This window comes from Falco naumanni, chromosome 9 (genome assembly GCF_017639655.2).
Source record: "Falco naumanni isolate bFalNau1 chromosome 9, bFalNau1.pat, whole genome shotgun sequence".
Lineage (NCBI taxonomy): Eukaryota > Metazoa > Chordata > Aves > Falconiformes > Falconidae > Falco > Falco naumanni.
The window spans coordinates 33,868,077-33,892,219 of NC_054062.1; the positions used below are offsets into that span (position 1 = coordinate 33,868,077).

The following is a 24,143-nucleotide window of genomic DNA, read 5'->3' on the forward strand; positions in this document are numbered from 1 at the left end:
GGGACCTGGCTGTCCAACAATAACGGGGAGAGGAGATGAACTGGGGCTGGGCAGGGTAGGGGGGGTGTCCATCACCAGCAGGCTGCAAGGAGGCTTAAAGTTAACAGATTCCTCTGTTCAGATCTCAGCCTGCTTTTAACACTTGTGCTGAGTGCTTGCAGGAGCTAGTGCTGGACCTTTACTTTCCCTGTGTGAGTTTCGGGGAGCAGTCCCCCCTGGCATGGTAAAGCAGGGGAGCAGGGGCTCCCGGCAGGCATTTCACACCTAGCCTGGATCCAGTAGCATCCCTCACTCTGGCCTCCACTGCACGCATCCCTCCCTCCTCTTCCATTTCTGCAAAGGAAAAGGGCTTTGTGGCTTTGAGAGGTGCAGGCGGTGCCTTGACGTTGCCAAAAATGCTGTTGTCCTTCTGAACCTGGCTGGGGTGGTGGCATCTGCTAGGCTGCTGTCTGTCCCAGGGGGCTGACGCCAGGAAGGGATGTGAAGGATCAGCGTGGCTGCGAGATGCTGTGTGCTGGGAGTCCCTGAGGGGATGGGTGCTGTGGCTTCTGTGTGCCAGGGGGTCCCCAAGGGGATGGGCGCTGTGGCTGGTGGATGGAATATGCCATGGAGCCCCTGAGAGCACGGGTGGTGGGTGCCAGGGGGTCCCCAAGGGGATGAGTGCTGTGGCCGGGGGATGCTGCATGCCAGGGGCTCTCCGGGGGGTGGATGCCGCACGCCAGGGGTCCCTAAGGGCGCCGGTGCTGCGGCCGTGGCGGCCGTGCGGGGTGCGACGTGCGGGGGCAGCGCGGCGGGGCGGGCCCGGGGGCTGTCCCGGGGGGGGGGGCGGTGCTGGGCCGCCGGGGGCGCGGCGCGGGGCCGAGCGGCAGCGCTGCCCCTCCTCCGCCCCCGCCCCCTCCCCCCGCCGAGGCTCCGGCGGTCGGGGCGGCCGCGGGGCTGCGCTCCCGCCACCGCGCTCCCGCCGCCCCCATGGGGCGCCCGACGGCGCGGCCAGCCCGGCGCGGGAGCTGAGCCAGGAGCCGCCGCCAGGTACCGCGCTGTCCCCGGGGCCGGACATCTCACATCCCTCCGGGGCCGGGCATCCCCCCCCTCCTCCACCCGGGGCCGGGCATCCCCCCCTCCTCCACTCGGGGCCGGGCATCCTCCGCCCCCCCCGGCCCGGCGCCGGGCATCCTCCCCCCACTCCCGGCGCCGGGCATCCTCTTCCCGCTCCGGGATCGGGCATCCCCCCACCCCCGGGACCAGGGACCCCCCCCAACACTCTGGGCCCGGGCATCCCCCGCCTTCTCCTGCGACCGGCTCCCCCGCTCAACCACTCCTGGAGGTGGGAGGGGGTGTCGTTTCCCAGCCGGCTGCGTGGGGAGGGGGATGGAGGGGGAAGACTCAGCCGTGGGGTATCGGCTTGGAGCCGGGCGGCAGCTCGGGGGTACCCCCCACCTCCCAGCGCTCGGGGGTTGCTCGGGGGCGGGCGGGGCGGATGGTGCTGCTGGGAGCAGCCTCCTCCCGCGGGGCCCGGGGTGCTTGCTGGGCAGGGGTCCCCTCGTCCCAGAGCCAAGGTGGGGGGCGATGGGAGGGAGCTTTAATGTGCCCCAGGAACACAAACCCCGCAGCATGGTCATGAGGTGCCCAAGCTCCGGCGAGGAGGGTGTCTCTGCAGCCACCTCAGTGCTTCAAACCTCTAGAAAATAGACGGGTAACTAGTTGTGAGGCCCAGCATCCGCCCCGCGGCGTCCTCCCAGCTCTTGCGCCTTTGCAGTCCTGTTTGCTATTTAAAAGGGGCTTTTTCCTCCCTCTTGCTGCCTGGAAGCCGGCCCCGCAGGCGGCTGACCCAGGCGCTGAGCCCAGTGCGGCAGTCTGCCGTGCGGTGCCAGCCGTGCTCGCTGCGGTTGGAGTGCCCCAAAGTGAGTTTTAGGGTTTGCATCCCTTGGTTGCCTCCCTTATACCCCCAAAAGCCATCTGGGTAGCAGGCTCTGAAGTGGGGAACTGTGGGATGGCTCCTTGCTGGAGGATGAAGATGGAGGAGGAAGAGGAGCAGATGTAACTGCAGTCCCTTCCATGCTTGGGGAGCATCCTGGTCTGGGGTTTGGCTCTGCAGCCTTCCATTTGGGGAGCTCAGGAGGAGCAGGAAACCTGGGATCACTTAATGGGTTTTCCACTGGCATGTGCGTGCCAGGTACATCGCAGAGCCTGGTGGGCTCCCACCCCCATGTAGGATGGGGTCACACTTGCTGATGTGCCCGGGCAGAGCCAGGATGAGGAGGATGTTCTATGAGGAAAGGCTGCCTGCTCTTGCTGAGCTGCTGCCCAGCATCTGTAGCTGTCAGGGCTGAAAACTTTCAGAAACTGTGTCCAGGCTGCATTTCCTATGGCTGCTGGACTTTTCCGGACCTCTTCCTCTACCCTTTCCCTGCCGCATCACTCGGCGCTGGGAGGTGAACACCCCCCTCTTCTCCCTGCAGAGCTTTGGACCTTGGCACTTGTGACATCCCAGGCTGCGTCCTGGTTGTTAACTCCCTCCGGGATGGAGAGGCAGTGGGTTTTTTGGGTTGGGTGGGCTGGGAGCCGGGCAGGCATTGCCTGAGGAGGGAGCAGGCAGGCATGCAGGCAGCGGTGGTGGGACATTTCCTTCCTGGAAGGCAGGAAGTGATTATGTCTTTGCACGAATGACACGGAGCCTAAAAATAACCGGCAGGTCTCCGTTGTGAACAAATACCCCCAGGGATTTGCTTGATTTCACTATTTAAGAGAGCAGGGTGGGGGAGAAGAGAGCCCGGGAGAGCGAGCCCCGTGCACTACCGCATGCAAACCGCATGCAAACCGCGGAGAGCGTGCAGAGGCGCGTGCGACGGCGGGTGCTGGTGCGCATAAGGTGCCGCTTGTCTTGCAAAAGGTGTGGCCTGCAGCAGCCTGGCTTTGATGGCTTTGAAAAGCAGCCTCGTGTAAATGGAGCCGTCCTGTTGCTCCGCCAGCCCTCCCCGTCGGGAGGGGAGCCGGTGGTTAGCTATGAATAGCACAAAATCATAGCCCTCGCCTTCCCGAAACGCCCTGGTCAGGCTGGTCATGGCACTGAGCCTCCCGGGGTTGGGAGCGGGGTACTGTGCCATGGGTGCCACCCCCGGGTCCCCAGTGGGGGACCCCCTCTGCTGCCATCCAGCGTGGGGTCACGCTGCAAAACCTGCAGGAGGAGGTGGAAATGGCACAGGGTGAAAAATTTGGCAGAGCAGGTTTGGGCGTGGTGCTGTGGTGCTTCCTGGTGAGTTGGGGAGTATTTGGTGTCGGAGGAAACCTCCTCTTCCTCCACAGGTCGGTCCTCTCTTTCGAGATGCCTCCGGCCTTTATCTCCAACCCATATGGCTTTTTTGTTGTTGTTGCACCACTGAAATGAAACTCTTCAGTAAGCATGCTTGCAGACCTTGAAACCACTGGCAGTGAGCTGATGGCACTACTGGCAGTGCTGGCGCTTGCAAATCAGGGCTTTGTTCCTCTTCCCATTGATGCTCATTGATAAAACCCCTCACTTCAATAGCAGGCAGCCGGAGTGTCTCCTGCGTGCTGTGAGCTGCCTCTCGCCTCTGGGCTGTGAATCAGCACCTCAGGGACCGGTGTGATATGCGAGAGGACCTGCCAGGGGTCTTTAAAAAAGTAAAGGAGTTTTTTTGGAGGAGAGAGTGTGCATACGATAGCTGCTCGTCCAAAGGGCATCCTGTACTAGGGCTGGTTTTAGCTGTTATAGGTGGGTTTTTTGCAAAGTTGAGGTGGCTCATCTGGAAAAGCCATGTCCTGCTGATGAGACACCTTTATATCTTAATTCCTCCTGTGCGTCACCTGGGCTTTGCTTCTCAATAAAGGTTTGATGCTACTGATCAATAATTCACTGCAAACCAGGTTTGGGAGCAAGAGCTGCAGCCCAGGTACCACTCCTGGTACCTCCCAGTGGGTACCAGCATCCTTTCCATCAGTGGCTGGATGTGCCTGGATGCCTTCTTTTTCTCCACCCCCCCCCTCCTTATCTCAAACAGCTTTCCTTGACTTCAGGGTAAGGACTTTTAAACGAAGGAACTAAAGGTGGGTTGGGCATGTGGAGGACAGGGATGTGGCCCTCAGTTTTCTGCCAAAAGGCAGAAGTGCGTCGGGAAGGGGGTGTGAAGCATGAAGTCCTCATTATTCTGGTGCTCCCACTTGGATTTGGGGGAAGGCATCGCACTGATGCTTTTCCCTTCTCCTTGGCAGGTGCTGGTGGTGGAGCACAGGGTGTGTAGGGGATCGGCAGCACCAGTCTCAGCCTGATTGAGAAATACCTCAGTACTTTCTAGGAAATGCTGGTTATTTAGTTATACTTCTGGCTGTCAGTGCTGGCTCTCCAAGGAGCCTGGAGCTGATGAGAATGGAGGCTGTTTGCTTTTGCTTGTTTAAAAATAATAATAAAGCAATCAAGGCTTGTAAAACCAGAGCTGTCTGCTACAAAGTTGGCTCTCCAGAGCCTTTTCCTCCCTATTGCAAAGCGCTTTTGGGTTGGTTTAAAGCATTTTGGGTTGTGTTATTTCCTTGCCTTATTTCACCTTTGCCCTTGCACCTTGGTGGGCAAACGATACATTTCAGAGAAACCATGGCTTAACATGTTATTTCTCACCTTTTTTTTTTTTTTATGTTGTTTTTAATAAGCTGAGCTGCTTTTTTCTGGCATCACCTGGAACAACAGGAGCTCAGTTCCGTGCAGCGTCTGCTCCGGGCTATCTCCCAACCCACACAGGCTCCCCTGGCAAAAGGCTTGATGTTTGTGTGTTGTTTTATTTTCACTGTTTTTTGAAAAAGAGGGTTAAAGAGCACGCCGGGGCAGGAGGCTTGGCTCCAGTGCTTCCTCCAGGTTTCGGTGATGCCCCTGCGGCAGCGCTGGGGCTTCCTGCTGGCCACTGCGGTGTTTCCTGCCTCCCTGCTTGGATCAGTGGTGCCGGGTGCCCTCCGGTCCCTCGAGGTTTCATCCATGCCGGCTCAGTGCCGAAAAGCTGCTGGGGCTGCCCCACACCAAGGGAGGGATGGATGTGTTAGGATGCTGCTGCAATTGCTGCTGCTTCCCAAAGGGCTTTGTGCTTTATTTAAAAAACCTATAAAATAACCTGAGGATGCATGGAGGGAGATTTATTTGATTTATTTCCCGCTGACAATGAGGCAGCCAGGCAAGTGCACGCTTCCTCCTCAGTGCGGCAGCCAGGGCAGATGCATCCTGCAGCTGCAGCCCAGCCACCTCCCACTATATTTAGTCCATTGTTTGCTCCAGCTTTGAGTCCTCGCCAGGTCCTTGGGCATGGGAATAACCCCTGTGCAGGACGGCGGGGGAGAGGAGCAGCTTTGTGAGGTGGGGGCTGAGCACTGTACATAATCGTGACTTAAGGGGGAAGAGGCCGCAGAACCCATGCATCATCTCTCAGGATGCTCAAGCAGCATCCTGATGCTACCTGTGGCTTTTCCAGGGTTCCCTACCCAGCCTGGGCTTGGCAGATCTTGGGAGGTCTGCAGGGGAAGGGAAGCATCTATACATTGCTTACCAGAAGCTCTGCTTTCTTGTTAGGCAGCAGCAATAATTAACCGGTGGCCGCTGAGGCTTTGAATTTAAGCAAAACACCTGGAGAACAGTGCTGGTTTGTTTGGTTGGGATGCGCTCTTGCAGGGTGTCGGTCCTTTTTGTGGCTGGGGAGAAAATGAGCTCTTTGTTGACAAGCCACGTCCACCATTTATCTCAGGCTTGGCTTTTAGGTCTGTGAGAATAGGCTTGTTGAGTGCCTGTGAGGGGATGAGCTGGCTGGGTGAGTATTTTGGGGGTTTGTCCCTGCGCCCCTTGCCTTGGGGAGAAGATGCAGGCAGGAGGCAAGGATGCTGTGCAGGGGGGTTTGTCTCTGCATCCTTTTCCCTAGAACGGAAACCCTTAAATACAGCATCACGCAAGAGAAGGGATGCTCAAAACTGACTTGTCGGAGCTGATGGCTAATGCCATTGTAAGATCCATGTGAATTGCATCTGAGACTCCTAACTTCTTGTAGTGGCATGGAAACAGGGCAAAGCCCCACCAGCTTGACTGATTTTTTGGGAATAACACAGATCTTAACATCAGGCTGGGATGTTGGGTGCTGTGGGGTTCTTTAAAAAACAGGTTAAATTAAAAAAAAAAAAAAAGAAGCTTTTTTTTAAGGATAAGTTGCCTGCCTAAGCACCTGCTTAGTGTTTGCTAACTGTGTTCAACTGTTGGGGAAAACCACCTGATACTTGGGCTAATCCAGAGCCCTTTGGTGGGCTGGTCCCTGGGCTCCTGCCCCACCTTGGCTGGCCTGTGATGGTGGCTCCATTGCATCTTTTCTCGGTGCAGCCACCAGCTATATTTGGGAGAGTTTTCAGGCAAGATCATTTTATCTTGTTTCCTGGGACAGGGTTTTGCTTCCCTACCCACCCCATTTTGTGTCCCAGCTTGGGCACTGGGAGGGTGTAAGCCCTCCCACTCCTGTCAGATGCAGCAGTACCAGTAAATAGCTGCTCCCAGATGGATAAGCAGTGCTTCTCTCTTCCCTTGCCTTTTTAGAGCGGTTCCCATGGTTGCCCGGAGCACACATTTTGGGTAATTTTGGTGCTTTTCTAGAAGATGCTTGCTTTTGCCTGCCCAGCCAAGCAGGGGAAAGCAACTGTAATGTGATTTCCTCTCTCCATTCATTTTGTGGTTTGAAAGACCATTTCCAAATCTGCCTGGTGTCTTTTATGTCTATTATTTGCTGGTGTGGTTTGTTGAGGAAAAAAAAAAACACGGGGGGGATCTACGGTGAAGGTGGGTGACTGCAGCAGGGGTAAAGGATGGAGGAAATACAGCATCTGCCTGTGCCTGCCTGCAGGCTGGGGGGTGAGTCTCCATCCCCCAGCATGGGGATGCTGGAGCAAACCCAGAGGGATTGGTACAGCTTGTTGGGCTGTGCCAACTGCTTTTGAAAAGATGCACCAATTCTGAGCAAAATAAGGAAAAAAAGCATCCTGGCTGAATGCCCCCCTCCTGCTTGCTGGCTGAGCTCTCCAAAGCCACGAGCGCCTGCTCTGAAATACTTGAAACCTCCCTATTTTTTTTTCTTTTCTTTTTTCTTTATTTTTGCCCTGACAGTGTTTATGTGAAAGAAACACATAAGGGGACTTGGAGAAATGGCACTAGTCTGAAACAGCTGGGATTTTTTTCCCCTTCTCTTATGTGTAAAAGAAGCCAGGCTGCCTAATGGTGCAGAAAATACACGGTAGAGCAACAAGTTCTCTGTGGAGCAGGGAAGGAAGATGGGGAGGAGGGGAAAATCTATGCTGGGGCACAGGTGTCTCAAAATAGCACATTTTCCGGAGGCTTTTCCCCCCCTTGAAGCATTTGCAGCTGCTGGGGGCATCGCATTCCCTGGGACTGCAGTAAGGGGCTGATCCTGTCCTGCTTGCAAGGCAGCAGAAGCAGCTGCAAAGGCATTTGTAGGACTGGGTTAAAGCTACCCCGGGTTTCCCAGCGCTGTGCATTGCCACCGAGCAGGTACTGTCTCCCTTTGGATGCTGCCAGGGTTTTTCCCCATGTAGCATCAGTACAAAGGAGATTTTATTTGGGACCATTTTGGTAGGGGTGGGCAGAGTTTTGGGTTTTTTCCAGGCTACCCCCTTGCCATCTCTTGCTTCATTTGGTTACCAGGATCCGGCCCTGGCTGGCGCAAACAGTCGGCGCATTGTCCTGGACCGGTCAAGTGTGGCAGGATGCTCCTGGCCACCGCCAGTTCCCCCGCCCTGGGCTGGCCCTTTTGCTTTCATCCTCATATAGGGATGAGCTCCTTGGGGATGGGGGAGTCTGCTTTTGGGGTCCCCACCTGCCCTAGGGGAGAGGGTGCTCCTGCAGTGTGGGAATAACCGGCTGCTTTAAAGGCAGCTCTCAGATTTGCTCGTTAATAGCTGGAGGAAATCTCTCATCCCGCTGCCTCAAGGCTCCTGATGCCTCCGGTGCAATCAAGTGGCTTTGCCAGGACTGCAGGATTATTTATTGCTGCGTGGGGGACACCTTTCCTCTTTGCTGCTGACCACAACTTCTGAAGCTGCAAAATCACGAGGGCACTTCACAACTACCCTGTGGCTCCTCCTTTGCTTGCGTGTGCATCAACACGTGTGTGTGCATGCACACACATGCACAGCCTGGACCTGGGAGCAACCTCCCTGAGCTTTGCTCGCTGCTCCAAGCACACTGGGCAGCTCCTAAATTACTAAATATTTAGTAATATTTACTTGCTGTTCAAGCATTTTCTGTGTGGAGAAGGACCCTGGAGCGAGTTACAGGTGCTGGGAAAGTGGAGGATGAGTCCAAGAGCTGTGCCACTGTGTCCTTCCTCAGTGCCATCTGCTGACTCAGCAGGTTTTAGGGGCCAGATCCAGCATTTTGCCTTCCCCCTGACCTCCTCAGCCCCACTTTTGGCTGCTCTGGGTCCAGACCCTCCCTGACGGAGAGCGCCGCATGGCAGGCAGGCAGAGAGGAAGAAAGCCCTTTGCAGCATCGGGAGGGAAAGGGCTGGCTTAGCGCTTCTTCCCAAACGGGCCTCTCCTCACCGGCTGTTGGCGGGGGGGTGCCCTGCTCCTGCCCAAGATTTTCCCTTCCCAAACCAGGAGCAGCTGAAAAAAAAAATTCCTCCTCCCTCTCCCTCCCTCCTTGTTTTTCCCCGCGGTCGCTGCCGCCTCGCCCCGGCACAGCCGCCCGCGGATTATGGGTACAACCGCCAGCGCGGCACAGCAGGCAGTCTCGGCATCCCCCCTGGAGAGCAGGGTGCCGGGTGACGGCAGCATGGAGGACCAGCGCTCCCTCAGCATCCACTCCTTCCAGACCCTGGGGCTCCACAACAGCAAGGCCAAGTCCATCATCACCAACAAGGTGGCACCCGTGGTCATCACGTAAGTCCTTGGTGGCCTCTTGCAGCTCCAGACCGTTATTTTTCTGAACTCTCTTCCCTAAATACTGCTTTTTTATCTAATCTGTACCTATGCCGTTAATTTTTCTTCTGCCAACCCGCATGTGGCTTTTACAGGTACAACTGCAGGGAGGAGTTTCAGATCCACGATGACCTGCTGAAGGCCAACTACACGGTGGGACGCATTTCTGAGACCATGCTGGAACACTACCTTGTGCAGGTGAGCATCACCGCCACCCCATGCCGAACCCATTTCAGCCTGGGGTTTGGAGACCTCAGAGTTTTTTGCGGCTAATTTTGAAGATCACCAAGAAAAGTCACCTTTTCTTCCCAGCTGCGTTCAAGCCCGCTTGCTCAAATCCACTTATTCCCCATCTCCTCTCTGCCCATCTTGTTTTGCAGGGAAAATATTTCATGGTCAGGGATGTATATGGCAAATTAGACGTCTTGAACACTACCGGCAGCTGCGGCGCTCCCAATTTCCGACAAGCCAAAGGAGGTTACGCCGTGTTCGGCATGGGGCAACCCAGCCTCAACGGCTTCAAGCTGGTGCTGCAGAAGCTGCAGAGAGGGGGCCACAAGGTTGGTGGGAGGGTGGAAACTGGGGTGGAAAAAGGCAGGAGAACCTTTGGGCAACCTATCCCCCTCTTTGCAGGAGTGCATCTTCTTCTGCGTGCGCGAGGAGCCCGTGGTCTTCCTGCAGTTGGAGGGGGACTTTGTGTCCTACACCCCCCGGGGCAAGGAGAATCTGCATGAGAACCTCCAGTGTCTGCAGCGTGGGCTGCGGGCAGAGAGCCTGGAGCTGGCCATCCGCAAGGAGGTGAGGTGGGATGGGAGGGGGTCATGACCACAGCAGTAACGGGGTCCATGCATCCCCGGCTGAAAGATAAGTGGAGGGGTTGCTGAGGTGGTGGGAGTCCTGTGGGTTTTGACGGAGGTCCACATCTCTGCTAGATCCATGACTTCGCGCAGCTGAGTGAGAGCGTCTACTATGTCTACAACGACATTGAGTGCTTGCGGGACGAGCCCCACACCGTGCGGGTGCAGTGTGAGGAGGACATCCAGGTGATGGAGGAGGTCTACCGCAGACCCATCTTCCTCCTGCCCTCCTACAGGTGCTGCCATTCCTCCTCCTTTTCCTCCTCCTCATGTGTAGTTGGTGGTTTTGCTTTTGCAAGCTGGGCTCTTAATACCCTCTTAAGCCACATGTCTTCCACTGCGGTAGGGACGACCCCCCGCAGTGGCCCCTTCCCCCTAACAAGGGCTGTCCCCGTGCCCGGCAGGTACCACCGGCTGCCCCTGCCCGCTGAGGGAGCCCCTTTGGAGGAGCAGTTCGACGCTTTCATCCACTTCCTCAGGGTGAGCCAAGGAAAAGCGCCTGGTCCATGGGGCCGTGTTGGGTTGCGATTTGCTCGTGTGCCTGAGCAAGCGCGCCATGTCTGGGAGCATGACTCCCTGAGAGCATCTTCTGGTTTTGGCTTTACACTGCCTATTAGAGGGTGCCTGTGTCTGTGGTGGCATCCCATTCCCATTGCTGTAGACCCTGCTGGAGAGGTCTGTGTTGTCCAGCTGCTTGTCTGTACCCCTGACTGGAGGTGGCCATCCCTCTCCACTTCCCAGCATCCCTGCGCAGGTGGCTCTTCCCTGAATAGGTTTGGGAGAAATTAGCTGGAATTGTTGCAAAGGCTTTTGATGGTGGGGCTTCTCTTTTTTATTTCAGCCTGGGAGATGAAATCTCAGTGGCTTGGGGACTGGTGGTGGGAAGCTCTAGTGGAGTGGACAAGCCAACATCTGCCAGTGGCTGGAGAGGGCACAGGGCAAGGGAATGCAGTGGGTGGACTGCCCATTGTGCTGTCCTTGTCCATCCACACTGTCCCCTGAGCAAAGGGGAGGTGCCACCCACCCCTCCGTGCTTGGGCAGGGCCATCACTTCCACCCTGGCCATTGCAGTGGCAGATGTGGCTCTCTTGGATGTCCCTGTGGTCCTCATCCCTCTGTCCCTCCCTCCTAGGAGAGCCCCAGCCTACTGCTGCGGGACCCTGGCAGACCCCCACCAGCGCTGCTCTTTGGCTGCCAGACCGGCGTGGGCAGGACCAACCTGGCCATGGCCATGGGCACACTTGTCCTCCACCACCACCGAGGAGCTTCCCAGAAGCCCGAGTAAGAGGGGCAGCCCCTGGGGCTGGGGTGGGTGGGATGCGCGTGCCCCTGGGGCTGGTTTGATCTCTTTCTTCTCCTACTCCAGCCTCCCCCACCCACCTAAAACATCTCCCAGGGACAGGCTTCGGGTCATCCAGACCTTCATCGATATGGTCCCCAAAGGCCAGCAGATAGTCGAGGAGGTAAGGGGGTGCCGTCAAAACCCCTGGCAGAGTGGGTGGGTGGGGGTGAGGTCGGTGTGTCCCCCCAGTCTGGGGCTCGCTGAGTGGCTTTCTGCTTGCTCCTCACAAGGTGGATGGTGCCATCGTGTCCTGCTCGGAGATGCACGACATGAAGGAAGCCATCTACGAGTACAAGAAGAAGTTGGAAGGGATTGGGGAGGACTATCAGATCCAGGTACATTAATTAGAGGATTGCTCAGATGCAAGCCACCTGTATGGGGTAATTTATCAAGCTGTTCTTGCGTGGGGATGAGAAGAATGTAAATTCTGGAAATCTGAAGCTTCCTGTGAGCTGGAATTTTCCCAGCAACATGAAACCTGAAAGGTTGTGGAGCTTCTCTTTTTTTTTTTTTTCTTTTTTTTTTCTCCCCCCAGTTTTTTAAAAGCCATAAAACAGAGTAGGCTGGGATTTGGGGGAAAGCTGGCTGTTTTGGGCTTCACTGCTGCTTCTGGTAGATGACCTCAGGGGCAAATAATATCCCATGCCCTGGTTTTGTCAGCTCTAGAATTGGAAAATTGATACCAGCCTGGCTGGTAAAAGTCCTCAGGAGCTGGGAGGGATTGTTGCTTAGAGGCTTTCCTGCAAATATAGTCAATGAAGGTGAAGCTTTTCTATCTGTAGATTTTCCCTCCCCCTTCGTTTTGGAAAGTCATCAAGCGTGGTTTTCGGTGCTGGAAAGCTGTGATCTCCCCTGTCCAACGGGGTCCCTCACCCAGGCGAGGGAGGGAGGATGCTTAGATGGAAGTGCTGCCCCATCTCAACCTCTTTGGAGAGTAATTTTCCCATTTAAATGCTGAATGTGGAGTGGAAGTGCTGGGGCTGGCTGTAAAGGGCAATCTAAAAACAGGTGCTGTGCAGCCAAAGCAAATAGTCTGGAGCAGAAAAACAGCACGAAAATAATTAAGTGATGGGAAAAGAAAGCATTTAACTGTCACTTTTTTGGTGTTCAGTGGCAAACCACAAATTTTATCCCCCGGGTCTCCTTTTAGGGTGGATTTGGGTATTTTTGGTGCTGCTTGTGTGATGGTAGGTGCTCTCTTGTATAGTGAGAGAAGCTTAGGCATGGGGCAGGGGATTTTCCTGCTGCCTTGAAGCTTTGCCCCCAACTTTTCCCCATGGGGGAAAGGCTGCTCTATGTCATCGTCAACCGGGGAAACAAATTGCTGGGGGACCGCCATAAATTAGCTATGAGGAGTGTTTATTTGAAGTCTGTGTGGAGTGAGAGCAGGTTTAAACAATGGCAAAGAGCCAGGAAAATGTGCTGGGGTAGGGGGGAGGATGAGGAGGGTAGAGAGGCTGATGCTCAGCCATCAAAAAACCAGCCTGAGCTTGGTAGGGCTGGAGGGACTGCAGGTGGTATCAGGGTGAGCTGTGGAGCCCTGCTTGATTTTGGGAAGAGGAAAGGCTTTTCTGGGCACGGATGAATGATGTCACCCTGGACTGTGGGTTTCTGCTCTGTGTTGGGAGGCAAAAGCAGAGATCTAAGTCCTCAGGCGATGGTGATGCAGGGGTAGGTGCATCTGGGTGTGGGATGCTGAGCCACTGCTGGACCCCACAGTACCCAGCTCTCCATGGCTGAAATGTGAGAGGATCATCTTCCTTTTCATCAAAAGCCTATTTGAGGGGATTATTAACAGATTTACCTTGGGTGAGAGCACAGGGCTGGTTTTTATTGCAAGAACCTGAGTGCCTGGGGAGAAGCACTGCTCTGCTGTCAAACCCAGCACTGCTCCATCCTTACAGGCGTTGTTTTGAGTTTCCTGAGCAAAGCCCGCTGCCCTGCCTCTTGATAAATGACAGCAGGCTGGATTTCTCTTGTGGAGAACAAGTAAATATTCATGAGTCAGCCATGTAATGTCAGATGCGCAAACCTTGCTTACGAAGCCAATCCTTGTACGTACACAGCTCTGTCTTAGAGGATTTTCCATTATACCTGGGGGAGGGGGTTCTGATGGGCTCTCCAGGGATGCTCGTGGATCCCATACTGGGTAATCATTTGCTAGTGCCAGTGTTGCAGGTTAATTTGTTGGATGGGATGCTCAGATGTACAAACCCCTGCCCTGAGGCAGCATGGGGGTGGTTGCTGAGTTATGGAAAATCCTGAGAGTTTGAGCTTGCGTCACCTTGAGGAGATAGCTGTGCTGGGGCATGCACCTGGTTTGGGGAGGTAATGATGAAGATGAGAACTTGCTTGAAGCCAGCTACATAGGCAGCAAGATGCTTCTGCACATTATCTGGAGTGTAGGGCTGGAAGGTGATGTCTCTGGCAGGCTCCCCACATCCCTACCTATGGCACTGCTGGCACAGCAACCTCTCTCCCCAGGGATGCTGCCACCTGAGCATCTTGACCGAAGGCTACAGAGGTGGCTGGGGTGGGAGCAGGACCTTGTATTAACCAACCCCCTCCCCTTGGGTCTGAGTCTCCCTTTAGCGTCTAGGCACCGTATCTCCCTAGGACAGCAATGCCCCTTGGGTCTGGTTGGAACCACTCCCGGTGTGTCCTTGGGCTAAAGGCAAGGGGGTTTTTGAGCTGAAATGTGAATTTATGTCTTTAAGCATCATTTAATATGGAAAACTTGAAATGTTTCATGAGGGAAAAAAAAAAAACGTATCAAAAAACTATGTTCCAAATTAGGTTTTGTAGTTTCCCTGGCCCTGGTCTCACTGAGAAGTGGTTTCTTTCCAAACAAATAGCTTAGTGAAATTAGCATGAGCACACAAAAAACCTGAATGGCTTAAATGGCATTTCTGCCCCTCATCCCCCCTCAAAATTGCTCCATGAAAAAATGCCTCTGGCCTGTTCGCTGCTTGCTTGTCTCTCTTCTAAGCCAGCTGCGGACAAGTGTGTGTAGGGCTTTCCCCAGCCTCCTGGTCTGCTTGGGGCTGCAGGACTGGTTGGCACTGGGCACCACGAATCCCGCCTGCTTTTGCTTTCAGGGGAGCAGCACCAAAGAGTATTTCCTTCAGAGGACTTTGCAGAGCCTCGAGCGCTATTTCTACTTGATTGCTTTCAACTACTACCTTCATGAGCAGGTAAAAAAACAACCAACCAACCCCCCAACCCAAAAAGCCCTCCTTTGTTTTTTTTTTTGGCTTTCCTATGTGGTGGGAGGGAAGGGGTCTTTACCTCTGAGTTTCCCAAGCAAATGCAGGTTTTTTCAGTGGGGTCGTGGGTTGCATTGAGCAGGGGGTGTGAGCCCAGGCTGACGGCACATCCCTCCCCGGCCCCCCGCCGGCAGTACCCCCTGGGCTTTGCCCTCAGCTTCAGCAGGTGGATGTGCCGGCACCCCGAGCTCTACCGGCTGCAGGCAGAGATGAACTTGTCGGAGCTCACAGTCACCGGTGACCTCATCACCAGGGGCACGCGAGTGCTGGTGAGTACCCACCCTGGATGTAGGGATGGGGCTGATGGCTCTTCACTGTCCCTTGGGAACGGCACCTTCCTGGGATGCTTGCCCTCAAAAAGGTTTGGTGGGGTGGGAGAAGCAAGAGGTTTCCCTGTTGTAGGGCAGGTGTTGAGTCTTGGGGTCTCCAGGTCTGCGTTGATGTCTTGGGTCTGTGTCATGCTGGCACCCTTGGCAAGGATGGGCATATGGCCAGAGACCCCTTGTGCGCATGGATTTGTTTGGCCCTGCAGACCCAGGGTACTGGGATGCTGGAGCACCCAATGCTGTGAGCCTAAGATGCTAGCCTAGTTGCAGCTTCATGTTTCTTGGTGGTCCTTGGCTGTGGTGGGGTGAAGGAGGCCAGAGCTGTTGGTGGTTTGCTGCTGCTTTGGTATGGTCTTGCTGCAAGAAGAGCATCTCCTACCTTTGAAATATGTCATCCGGCTTTGAGCCCTGGCTTGCTGGTGTTGGAAGGGTTTGGGGACTCACCTGAGCAGGGACCATGGGTGAGAGGTGGTGGTGTGCTGGGAACCCCCATGCAAACCCATAAGTGGGAGGGGGCACATTCAATGCTGGAGGTGCACCCCTTGTCCAGGCTCTGCTCCGCTGCAGGTGGCAGATGAGCGCTTCTGCCCAGACGTGCTGAGCACTGCCAAGGAGATGAGCGTGGCCAACTTCCGACGGGTGCCCAAGATGCCCGTCTATGGGACTGCGCAGCCCAGCTCCAAGGTGAGGGGCATGCATCCCATGGCATGCAGGTTCAGCTGCAACAGGGTCCCAGCCCTCCCATCACTGTTGCCTACTCCTTTCCCTAGACCCTGGGGAGCGTCCTGCGGTACCTGACGGATGCCAAGAGGAAGCACGCCCACATCGTCTGGATCAACCTCCGGGAAGAAGCAGTCCTGGAGGGCAATGAGCAGGTCTATACGCTGCGGGAGCCTGGGCACCTTGAGGAGCTGATCCCCGTGCCTGCTGCCTCGCCCCAGCAGCTGGAGGTGAGCTCCTGCCCGCTGCGGAGATGCTGGGTGCAGCAGGGGTTCCTGCCTGTCCATGAAGGTCTGATCTCCCCTTCCCAGGAGCCCTTGTGGGCAATGTCTGCAGGCTCTGATAGTCACTCATCCCCCAGGGCTGCTTGTTTGGTTTTTTTTTTTTCTTTTGGCAATATGGGGCAGCAGTTTTATCAGGTGCCATGCTTGGCTCATGCGCTCCCATGTCTGATGGAGGCTGGAGACAGCCCAGCTGATCCAAACCAAGTGGTCAACTGGCTCTTTATTGTACTGCAAAAATAAAGGAGGAGTTCTGACTTCGCTGTCACTGTGTAAGAGTTTGCAAAGGCAGAGCAAAGAGGAGATCCTCCCCCGAAGAATTTATAGTGTGGCTTGAAAGTGAGGGTAAAAGGCACTCGGGGAAAGGAGAGCAGATGTTTCCAGCTGGGTTTCCAGAGGAGATAGGCAGTGGAGGAGCTTGGCTGCAAGCAGCATTATGGCTGTGGGGAGGAGCTGCCTGAGGCAGTGGGAAATGATGCTCCTGGGGCTCCCATCAAGCACAGTGGGGACCGTGGTCCTGGGCAGAAGCAAGTGGCCAGGAACCAGTGTGAGGTTTTGGGTTGGATGTGGTGTGTTTGAGAGGGGTGTCAGCCTGCATCTAAGAGAAAATGATTGAAATCCCGAAAAAATTAAGAGGAGCAGGTCTTATAGTTAGGGTTTCTCTGTCCTCTGCAGAAACTAGAGGCTACCCTGAAGGGCGACCTGCTGAAGTGCCAGAAGTGGCTGGAGGTGTACCTGGAGGTGGAGAAGCAGATGAAGATGTTCAAGAGCTGCCTGACCACACAGGAGATATTCAGCCAGCAGAAGAATGCCTGCCAGGGGCTGACCTACCGCCGCATCCCCATACCCGACTTCTGCGCTCCCAAGGAGCAGGTACCCCAGGGATGGCATGGTGCTGCTGTCTCCTTCCTAAGCCATTCCTCCTGCTCTGGGGTCAATATCACTTGGGTGCTCAGTGCCACCCAGCCCTGGGACTATGGTGGTGTGCCCAGGCTCGGTGCAGGGTGCTTGCTGGGGCAGGGAGGATCTCCTGGGAGATTGCTTGCGTGGAGACCCTGGGTGCCTTTAGCTGGCCAGAGATGGAAGGAAGGCTGCTGGGCTGGATCCGTCAGCAAGGAGCCAGGGATTTTAGCCTGGAGGGCGTAGGACGAGGGGGATCCCATGGTGGGGAAGGGAGGTGGGCAGTCTGTGCTGACCCACAGTGGGTTGCACCCATAAAAACCCACTGGTTTTGCCCCTGGCAGGACTTTGACCGGCTTCTGGAGGCAATGAAGAGTGCCCTGGCTGAGGACTCACGGGCAGCCTTTGTGTTCAACTGCTCCAGTGGCCGGGGCAGGACCACCGTGGCCATGGTCATCGCTGTCCTCACCCTCTGGCACTTCAATGTGTGTACTGGGATCTGCAGCTATCTCTGGGGGTCAGGCTGGAGTGGGGGCTGCTGGGGAAGTTCAGTACAGCTTGCAGCAGCTGTTGCACAACAGGAGGGTGAAAAGGAGTGTGGGGAGGACCAGGGTGTGCTGTGGGGGGTGGACGCCGGTATGTTGGCCTCTTGCTATGCCTAGCCCCCAGCGAGCTCTAGGAGAAGTGTGGGTGCATCCCTGGTGAGCCTTTACCCTGTTCCTGCCTGAGAGCTCCTACCTCAGGATGAAGGGTTAAGGGCAGGAGAGATGTGGGTCTCACCTTGCAGAGCGGATGGTGGGGTCTTCTCTGTCCAGGTAGAAGGAAGGTGGAGGATGCCTGGGGTCCCGGTGGGTTGCGTTCAGGGTCTGCATTTCTGCTCAGCCGTTGGGCATCTGTGCTGGGGCTGTGCAGACTCTAATGGCCCAGCCTTCTCTGACCACCCTAGGGCATCCCCGAGATGAGCGAGGAGGAAATTGTGAGCGTGCCTGATGCCAAATATACTAAAGGGGAGTTTGAGGTGAGTCCTTGGGCTCTGGTCAGACTCTGTTTTAGAGGTCCTCCTCTGAGCCCGCTCATTGCTACCTTAGTAGCCACAGCTGCTTGTTTGGAGGGGCCATGTCCTCTCCCAGGCAGGGAGGGAGCAGTGAGGTCAAGGTGAGGAGGCACCTGGTGAAACCCCAGCTGCTTCTTTCCGTGCTCCAGGTGGTGATGAAGGTAGTCCAGCTTCTGCCAGATGGTCACCGGATGAAAAAGGAGGTGGACATGGCCCTGGACACTGTCAGCGAGACTATGACACCCATGCACTACCATCTCCGAGAAATAATTATCTGCACCTACCGACAGGTGAGCATGCCCTCTTCCCCAGTCCCAGAGGGTGCAGCAGGGCTCTGTGAAGCTGGATGTTTTCTTGGGCTGAAGCTTTCTGGCCTGTCACCAGAGAGGTGCTAGGGCTTTTTCAGTTATGGTCACTCAGTGCTGTCCCACATGCCACCCACCTGTCTGATGCCATCCTGCATCCTAGCTGGCATCCCAGCCAGCATCCTGCCTGTCTGCTGCCATCCCACATCGTGGCCAGCATCCTACCTATCTGTCCCAGTCCTGTGCCCTGCACCATCCCACATCCCAGCCAGCATCCTGCCTATCTGGTGCCAGCATCCTGCCTATCGGGTGCCATCCTACATCCCACTCAGCATCCTGTATCCCACCTAGCATCCTGCCTGTCAGGTGCCATCTTGCATCCCACTCAGCATCCCTCCCATCTGGCACCGGCCCGCATCCCGCCTGTCCAGCAGTGTGCAGCCGGCAGAGGGCAGGGCTGGTCCGTCCTGCTCCCTCCCAGTCCCGAAGGCTCCTCTGGCTCCTTCGAGCTCGGGAAGGGACCCGTCCTCGGGAAGGGACCCGTCCTCGGGAAGGGACTCATCCTCGGGAGGGCACCCATCCTCGGGAAGGGACTCATCCTCGGGAAGGCACCCATCCTCGGGAAGGCACCCATCCTCGGGAAGGGACCCATCCTCGGGAAGGGACCCATCCTCGGGAAGGCACCCATCCATGCCCCTACAGGAGGCATCCTGTTGCTGGCTGAGCCTGTGGGACGCAGCCTGGTTTTACATGGCTGTGGGGCTGATGGAGGGGAGAAGGGGTAATTTTTATTAATTTGGTTGGTTTTTTTTTTAAAACTGTGCAACTGTTTCATGGGGCCTTGGAAAGGCTGAGCTTGGGGCTTGGGGCTCGGCGTTGTCCCTGCCTGGGATGGTTTGCACAATGTCCCCACCAGTGATGCCTTGCTGCAGCTCTTGCCCACAGCTGCCATTGACCTGTGTTTTCAATTAATGGCTGCAAACGATTGACTGGGGGAATTAAAACCAAAGCACTCAATCACCCGGTAACATCCGTTGCTCCCCAGGCATTTATCTTCTGGTTGGTGGGGTCCTATTGAATTTTTAAGGGCGGGTGAGAGGCTAGGAGAGAAAACCTGAGCTCTGTGGGACAAATCACTGGGGACCCAACTATTTGCAGCAGTAGCTACTGTGAAATTATTTGGAATAAGTAATTTTATGTTATTTTCCTCCTCTTTATGTATTACGAGGGGGTAGCCACGTAGTTGGTGGAAAGTCTCACCTACTTTATTGCATCCTTTGCTGCTGCAGAACTAAAAACTCCCGTGCTAAATGAGTGGCTGCCTGCTTATGGATTTAATTATGCTCTCTGGTGACCCAGAATGATCCCCTGCCTTGCTGCTGACTCCTGCCTCTACACTCAGCCTTGGGGGTCCCAGGAGGAAGACCCTGGCAGGGCAGGCTCACCTGGTGGCTCCTGGTGTGGTTTTTTTCAGAAGACAATTCCCGTGACCTCCTTGCCCCTCTTCCCGGCGCTTGACAGTCAGGACCAGCACATGGGTGTTCCTGGGCTGTGTCCTGTTTCCGGGCCAGCTGTATCCAACTCTCCCTGGCAGCCCGGTGGGAAAGCAAGATAAGGAGGGAGTCATCCGCTTCCCCTGCACCCTCTGCCCTAGGAAGAGCCTTTTGTCACTGCCTGCATTTTGCATTTCCCTTTTGGCTGCTCCATCCATCCCGTTGGATTTTGCTGGGCTGGGGGAAGGCACATGCAAATGCTATAATTTTTATTTATTTTTATTTTTTCCCCAGTGACAGGCAGTTTGAAGAAGAGAATTATGGGAATTGTATATTATAGGCATTGCCCTAATGGACTTTTAATTAACCTGTGGTTATGTTTAGAGAAATGCGGCGTTTGGGTAAACCAGCAGCATCGTGCAGTGGATGCTGTGCACCCAGGGCTGACACTGCTTTGTAGTTTTGGGAGCCTACTGGGAGATGCTTTGCCAGGTTAGGGCAAGCAGGAGGGAAGGAACAGGTGCTCTGGTACTTGCTCTGATTTGTTCCTGCCCCTTCCCGCCCCGAACTGGGAGGAAAAAATAGGAGCATGTAAGAAAATGGTAAATAATAGGATAATACAATAAACAAGAAATAGGAAAGTATAATAAAATGATAAATAATTGGATAATACAGTAAAAAAAATAGGATAGTCTAATAACATGATAAATAATAGGATAATAGGATCTGCTCTCTACAAATACTGGTGCACACGTGTGGAGGAGACACCTTTTCCAAGGGCAGAACCACTTGCCTGGTGCTGCCACACATTGGGGTGCAGGTGGCTTGGGCAAACCCTAATTTTCAAAGCCCACAGGTGGAAACGTTTGTATGCTGTGGCAACGAGTGGCTGGGGAAGAACCTAGAGAAAGCAGAGCGGGCTTGTCCCTCAGGGTGGATTGGTGCTGGCACTGGAAGAAGGAATTGCTGCTCTTTGGGATGGTCTGCGGGGTTCACAGTGGGATTGGCTGTGGGATTAGGGCTCTTATGCCATCTGGCTGTTTATTCTCTATTTATTAATTTTTGGAAGGGGCATCACTGCAGGGCTCATCTGTTCTTAAAATAACAGCTATAATAATAATTAATTATACATATATAAAAAATAGTAATAGAAGGTGTGATGGCCACCAACCTCAGAGCAGGGTGCTGGGTGGCTGCCATGGCCTCTCCTTCTCCAGTGGGAGCGGCTGAATCTGACTGGGGAATGCTGGAAGGGGACAGATTTTTTTGCCCTGGGGAAGTGCTTTGCTGTCCTGGAGCTCATGGTTTTGGGTACAGTTTGCACCTGGGCAACTATTCCTGGCTCCTGCACACACACCCCCCCCCCCCACATTTAGCAATCCCTCATCTATTTTTGAGGTCTGCACGGTAAAGAGGAAGTTTTTATATGCTGGAGACCACAAGGTAATAACAGCCCGGACTGCCAAGCCACAGCAGGAGTGGGCTGGAAGGATTTGCTTTATTTTTGTCCCCAAAGTTGTCCCCCCTCCTTGGCTAGAGGCAGGGAGGAGGCTGCGGGCTGGGCTGGGCTCCTCAGGGGGATAATGGGGTCGGAGGGCTGGTGTGCAGTGGCATACGTAGCTTTTCCCTTGGGCAAGAGGTCCTTGTGGGTCCTTCACCACCAAACTTGTCATGTGGGATGGCAAGCAGGATGGTGGATGAGGACTGGGTACAGGAGCTGCCTCTCAGATGCTCACCCGAAGCGGGTACCACAGGCATCTCAGCCAGTCTCTTGCTCCTTCCAGGGGAAGTCAGGCAAGGATGAGAAGGAGATGCGGACACTGCAGCTGAGGAGCCTGCAGTACCTGGAGCGCTATATCTACCTGATCCTCTTCAACGCCTACCTGCATCTTGAGAAGAAGGACTCCTGGCAGCGGCCCTTCAGCCTCTGGATGCGTGAGGTGAGGCTTTCCCTGTCTAAGCCGCCAGCAAGACCTCACTCAGCCTCATATTTACAGGGTGCTAAGAAGACGACCCCCATCTTCATTTTATATATGATTTCCATATGGTTGTTGGGAGCATCACTCTGGGCGAGCTCCCATATCACTAGGCTGGTGGCTGTCATGGAAAACCAGGCGGGTCACTGGGGATGGGTGGCACCCTACCACATGGATGAGGTGCTCTCCCACTCCAAACCTGCCCTTTTTGTCCTCTTTTGAGTTTCCCAGGGTTTTATTTTGATCTGCTGTCTGTGATTGCAGCATCTGGGGCTGGGAGGCCACCAGCCAACCCTGCTCGGGGCCCCTCTCTGGCTTCATTAGCTTGGCTGGCTCTCCTTGCACCCAAACCACATCTGGTCTCTTTGCAGCAGATTAAAAATACAATACCCCAGCCAAACAGGTCAGAAGAGTGAAAGGAAAGAGTAATTAAAGGAGGTCCACTTTGCCTTGCCTGGCTGGGGCAGGTGGCACAGGGGATGGGAGAGCCCAGGAGGATGGGGATGGTGACACTGGGCATTCAAGGGAACTGGGAGCCAGCTGAAAAAATGGATTTGGAGGGTGGGGTGAGAGACCCCAGATTATCCATATTTCCTGCTCAGGGGGGATATAGGTGCTGGATTTACTTGGGGCATGTCGCTTCCTATGCAAGCATTGAGGGGGTTTGCTTTCTGCTTTCTGCAGCAGAAAGATGCTTCAGACTTAAAAAAAGGACTTTGGAGGTGGTGCAAGTGATGGGGGACATGGAGTGTGGGTGTGCTGCTACCTGGGGGCTTATTCTGCATGAGAGGAGAGTAAAAGGAGAGAAGGGAAAGATGGGGACGTGGCAATTTTAATTATGTTAGTATTATGTTCTATACTTATTTATTATTATTTTATTACTGCATTTTATTTATGTTGTTATTTAATTTAATTCATTATTTAATTTATTTTTATTATTTACTTCTACTATGATGCAGGGATTAGTTTTTCTCTCCCTGGGTTTGCACAGTGCTAAGTGAGCAGTGCCTGCCTTTTGTGGGAAAAACCTCATCCCTTTGCTTGCTTCTGCCAGCACCGCTAATTCGTATTGGCATGTTTGATCTGCCAGGCGGGAGATGAAAGTGGTGGCTGCCAGCTCTGCTCACTGTCCCCCCTGCCCCATCTCCCTGGAACGGGCCACAGCGAGAAGTGTGTGTGTGGGGGTGCCCACCCCGGCGTGGCATCCCGGCTATGCTGGTGTTTGCATAGCGTGGCAGGAGGCGGTGGTTGGGACTGGACCATCGTTTCCTGGAGATGTGTGATACTTGCTGCTGGCTGGATGCTGGGTGCATGGGTTTAAGTGCATCGTTCACACTGCATCTTTCTTTCCTGCATGGGTTTACATCTGCCCCCCTGTCCCCCCGTTTGCCAGAGGCGGGGAAACACACCCAACCTGCAGATGTAAGGAGCCTTTGACCCCAAAAGCACCCCTTCCCGCTGCATAATCCCTGCATTTTTAGCAAAAACAAGGCACCATTGTAGCTTTTTGGCAGAAGGGTGCCAAAGCCAACAAACCTTGTGACGGCTGACCCCAGCAGCAAGGAAGCAGCTTATAAAATGTATAAACCGTAGCTGGAAGAAAGCTGGGGGGCTGTGGGCTGGGAGGTACCTGGATGTGGGGAGATGCTGGGGACCTTCCCTGTGCATCTTCACCTGGGAAGTGGCAAAAGCATCCTGAGGATGCTGGGTGAGTTAAATATCTCTTCTTTCTCGGCTTTCAGGTGGCATCGGTGGCTGGGGTCTACGAGGTCCTGAACCAGCTGGGCTTCCCCGAGCTGGAGAGCCTGGAGGGCAAGCCCCTGTGCACGCTGAGGGGCCGCTGGCAGGCGCAGGGGGGTACCTCCCGCCCTTTCCGTGGGGACTTCATTTAGGATCAGGGTGGGGGGGAGCCCCCTACTGCTTTCTTGGGCGGGGGGGCAAAGGAAAAAGGCTCTTTTCCCAAAAACTGGGGGTGTGGGGAGGGAGGGGTGAGCCCTGAAACTGCCTTAGAACGGGAGAATTTCTGGTGTTCTTTTGGACGCAATAAAAATACTGTAAATTAAAAATCGATCCTTTTAGGCAAGTGCTTAATTGTGAGTGGGGTGTAATGGAAAAAGTGGTTCTGAAATGCTGAGATGAAGTTGGTGCATCTGAAGTTGGTGGATGCACGGAATTGTGCCAGATATTTTGAGATCATCTTAACTTTCTCCCTAAACCAGTGTGGCATATGCACACACATATATATATATATTTATATACCCATGTGTATATATAGATGCACAGATACACAAATATACATACACACATATATATGCATATATATAAAACTATATATACATGCACACACAGAGATATCTTTTTATGGCTCCCTGTGTGTGTATGTATGTATACTTGGAGCCATAAACACTTGTAGCCTAGATTAGGAGTTGTGGAGATCTTGGGTCACTGCAGACCTGGATATTTTTAAGGTTTGAGCATCTTTGTTGCTCTTTCCCCAACTTTTTAAATTGAGGATGCAGCTGGGGGAAAGGGCCATGGTGTCAGATTTGGGAGTCCCCACTGCCCCCCACCTGACATGTCTTTTCAGTGCCAAGGGGATGCTGTTCAGCAAAGAGTAGACTTAAAATCGTAATTAATGTAGGGATTTATTTTTTTTAAG

The 24,143-nt window shown here is 54.5% G+C and overlaps 1 protein-coding gene across 1 annotated transcript; it reads left to right on the plus strand.

Annotated features, from left to right (window-relative positions):
• The first annotated feature begins 895 nt into the window (after window positions 1–895).
• Window positions 896–23,552, plus strand: PALD1 (phosphatase domain containing paladin 1). Its single transcript, XM_040607025.1, has 20 exons — window positions 896–1,029; window positions 8,728–8,925; window positions 9,060–9,162; window positions 9,345–9,524; window positions 9,598–9,762; window positions 9,897–10,057; window positions 10,226–10,301; window positions 10,954–11,102; window positions 11,188–11,284; window positions 11,394–11,498; window positions 14,262–14,357; window positions 14,564–14,698; window positions 15,323–15,439; window positions 15,526–15,705; window positions 16,432–16,629; window positions 17,001–17,141; window positions 17,603–17,674; window positions 17,860–18,000; window positions 21,293–21,448; window positions 23,227–23,552. Exons 2-20 carry the CDS (start codon window positions 8,741–8,743, stop codon window positions 23,374–23,376), a joined length of 2,607 nt encoding a protein of 868 aa, XP_040462959.1. The 5' UTR covers window positions 896–1,029; window positions 8,728–8,740; the 3' UTR covers window positions 23,377–23,552.
• Window positions 23,553–24,143: the final 591 nt, after the last annotated feature.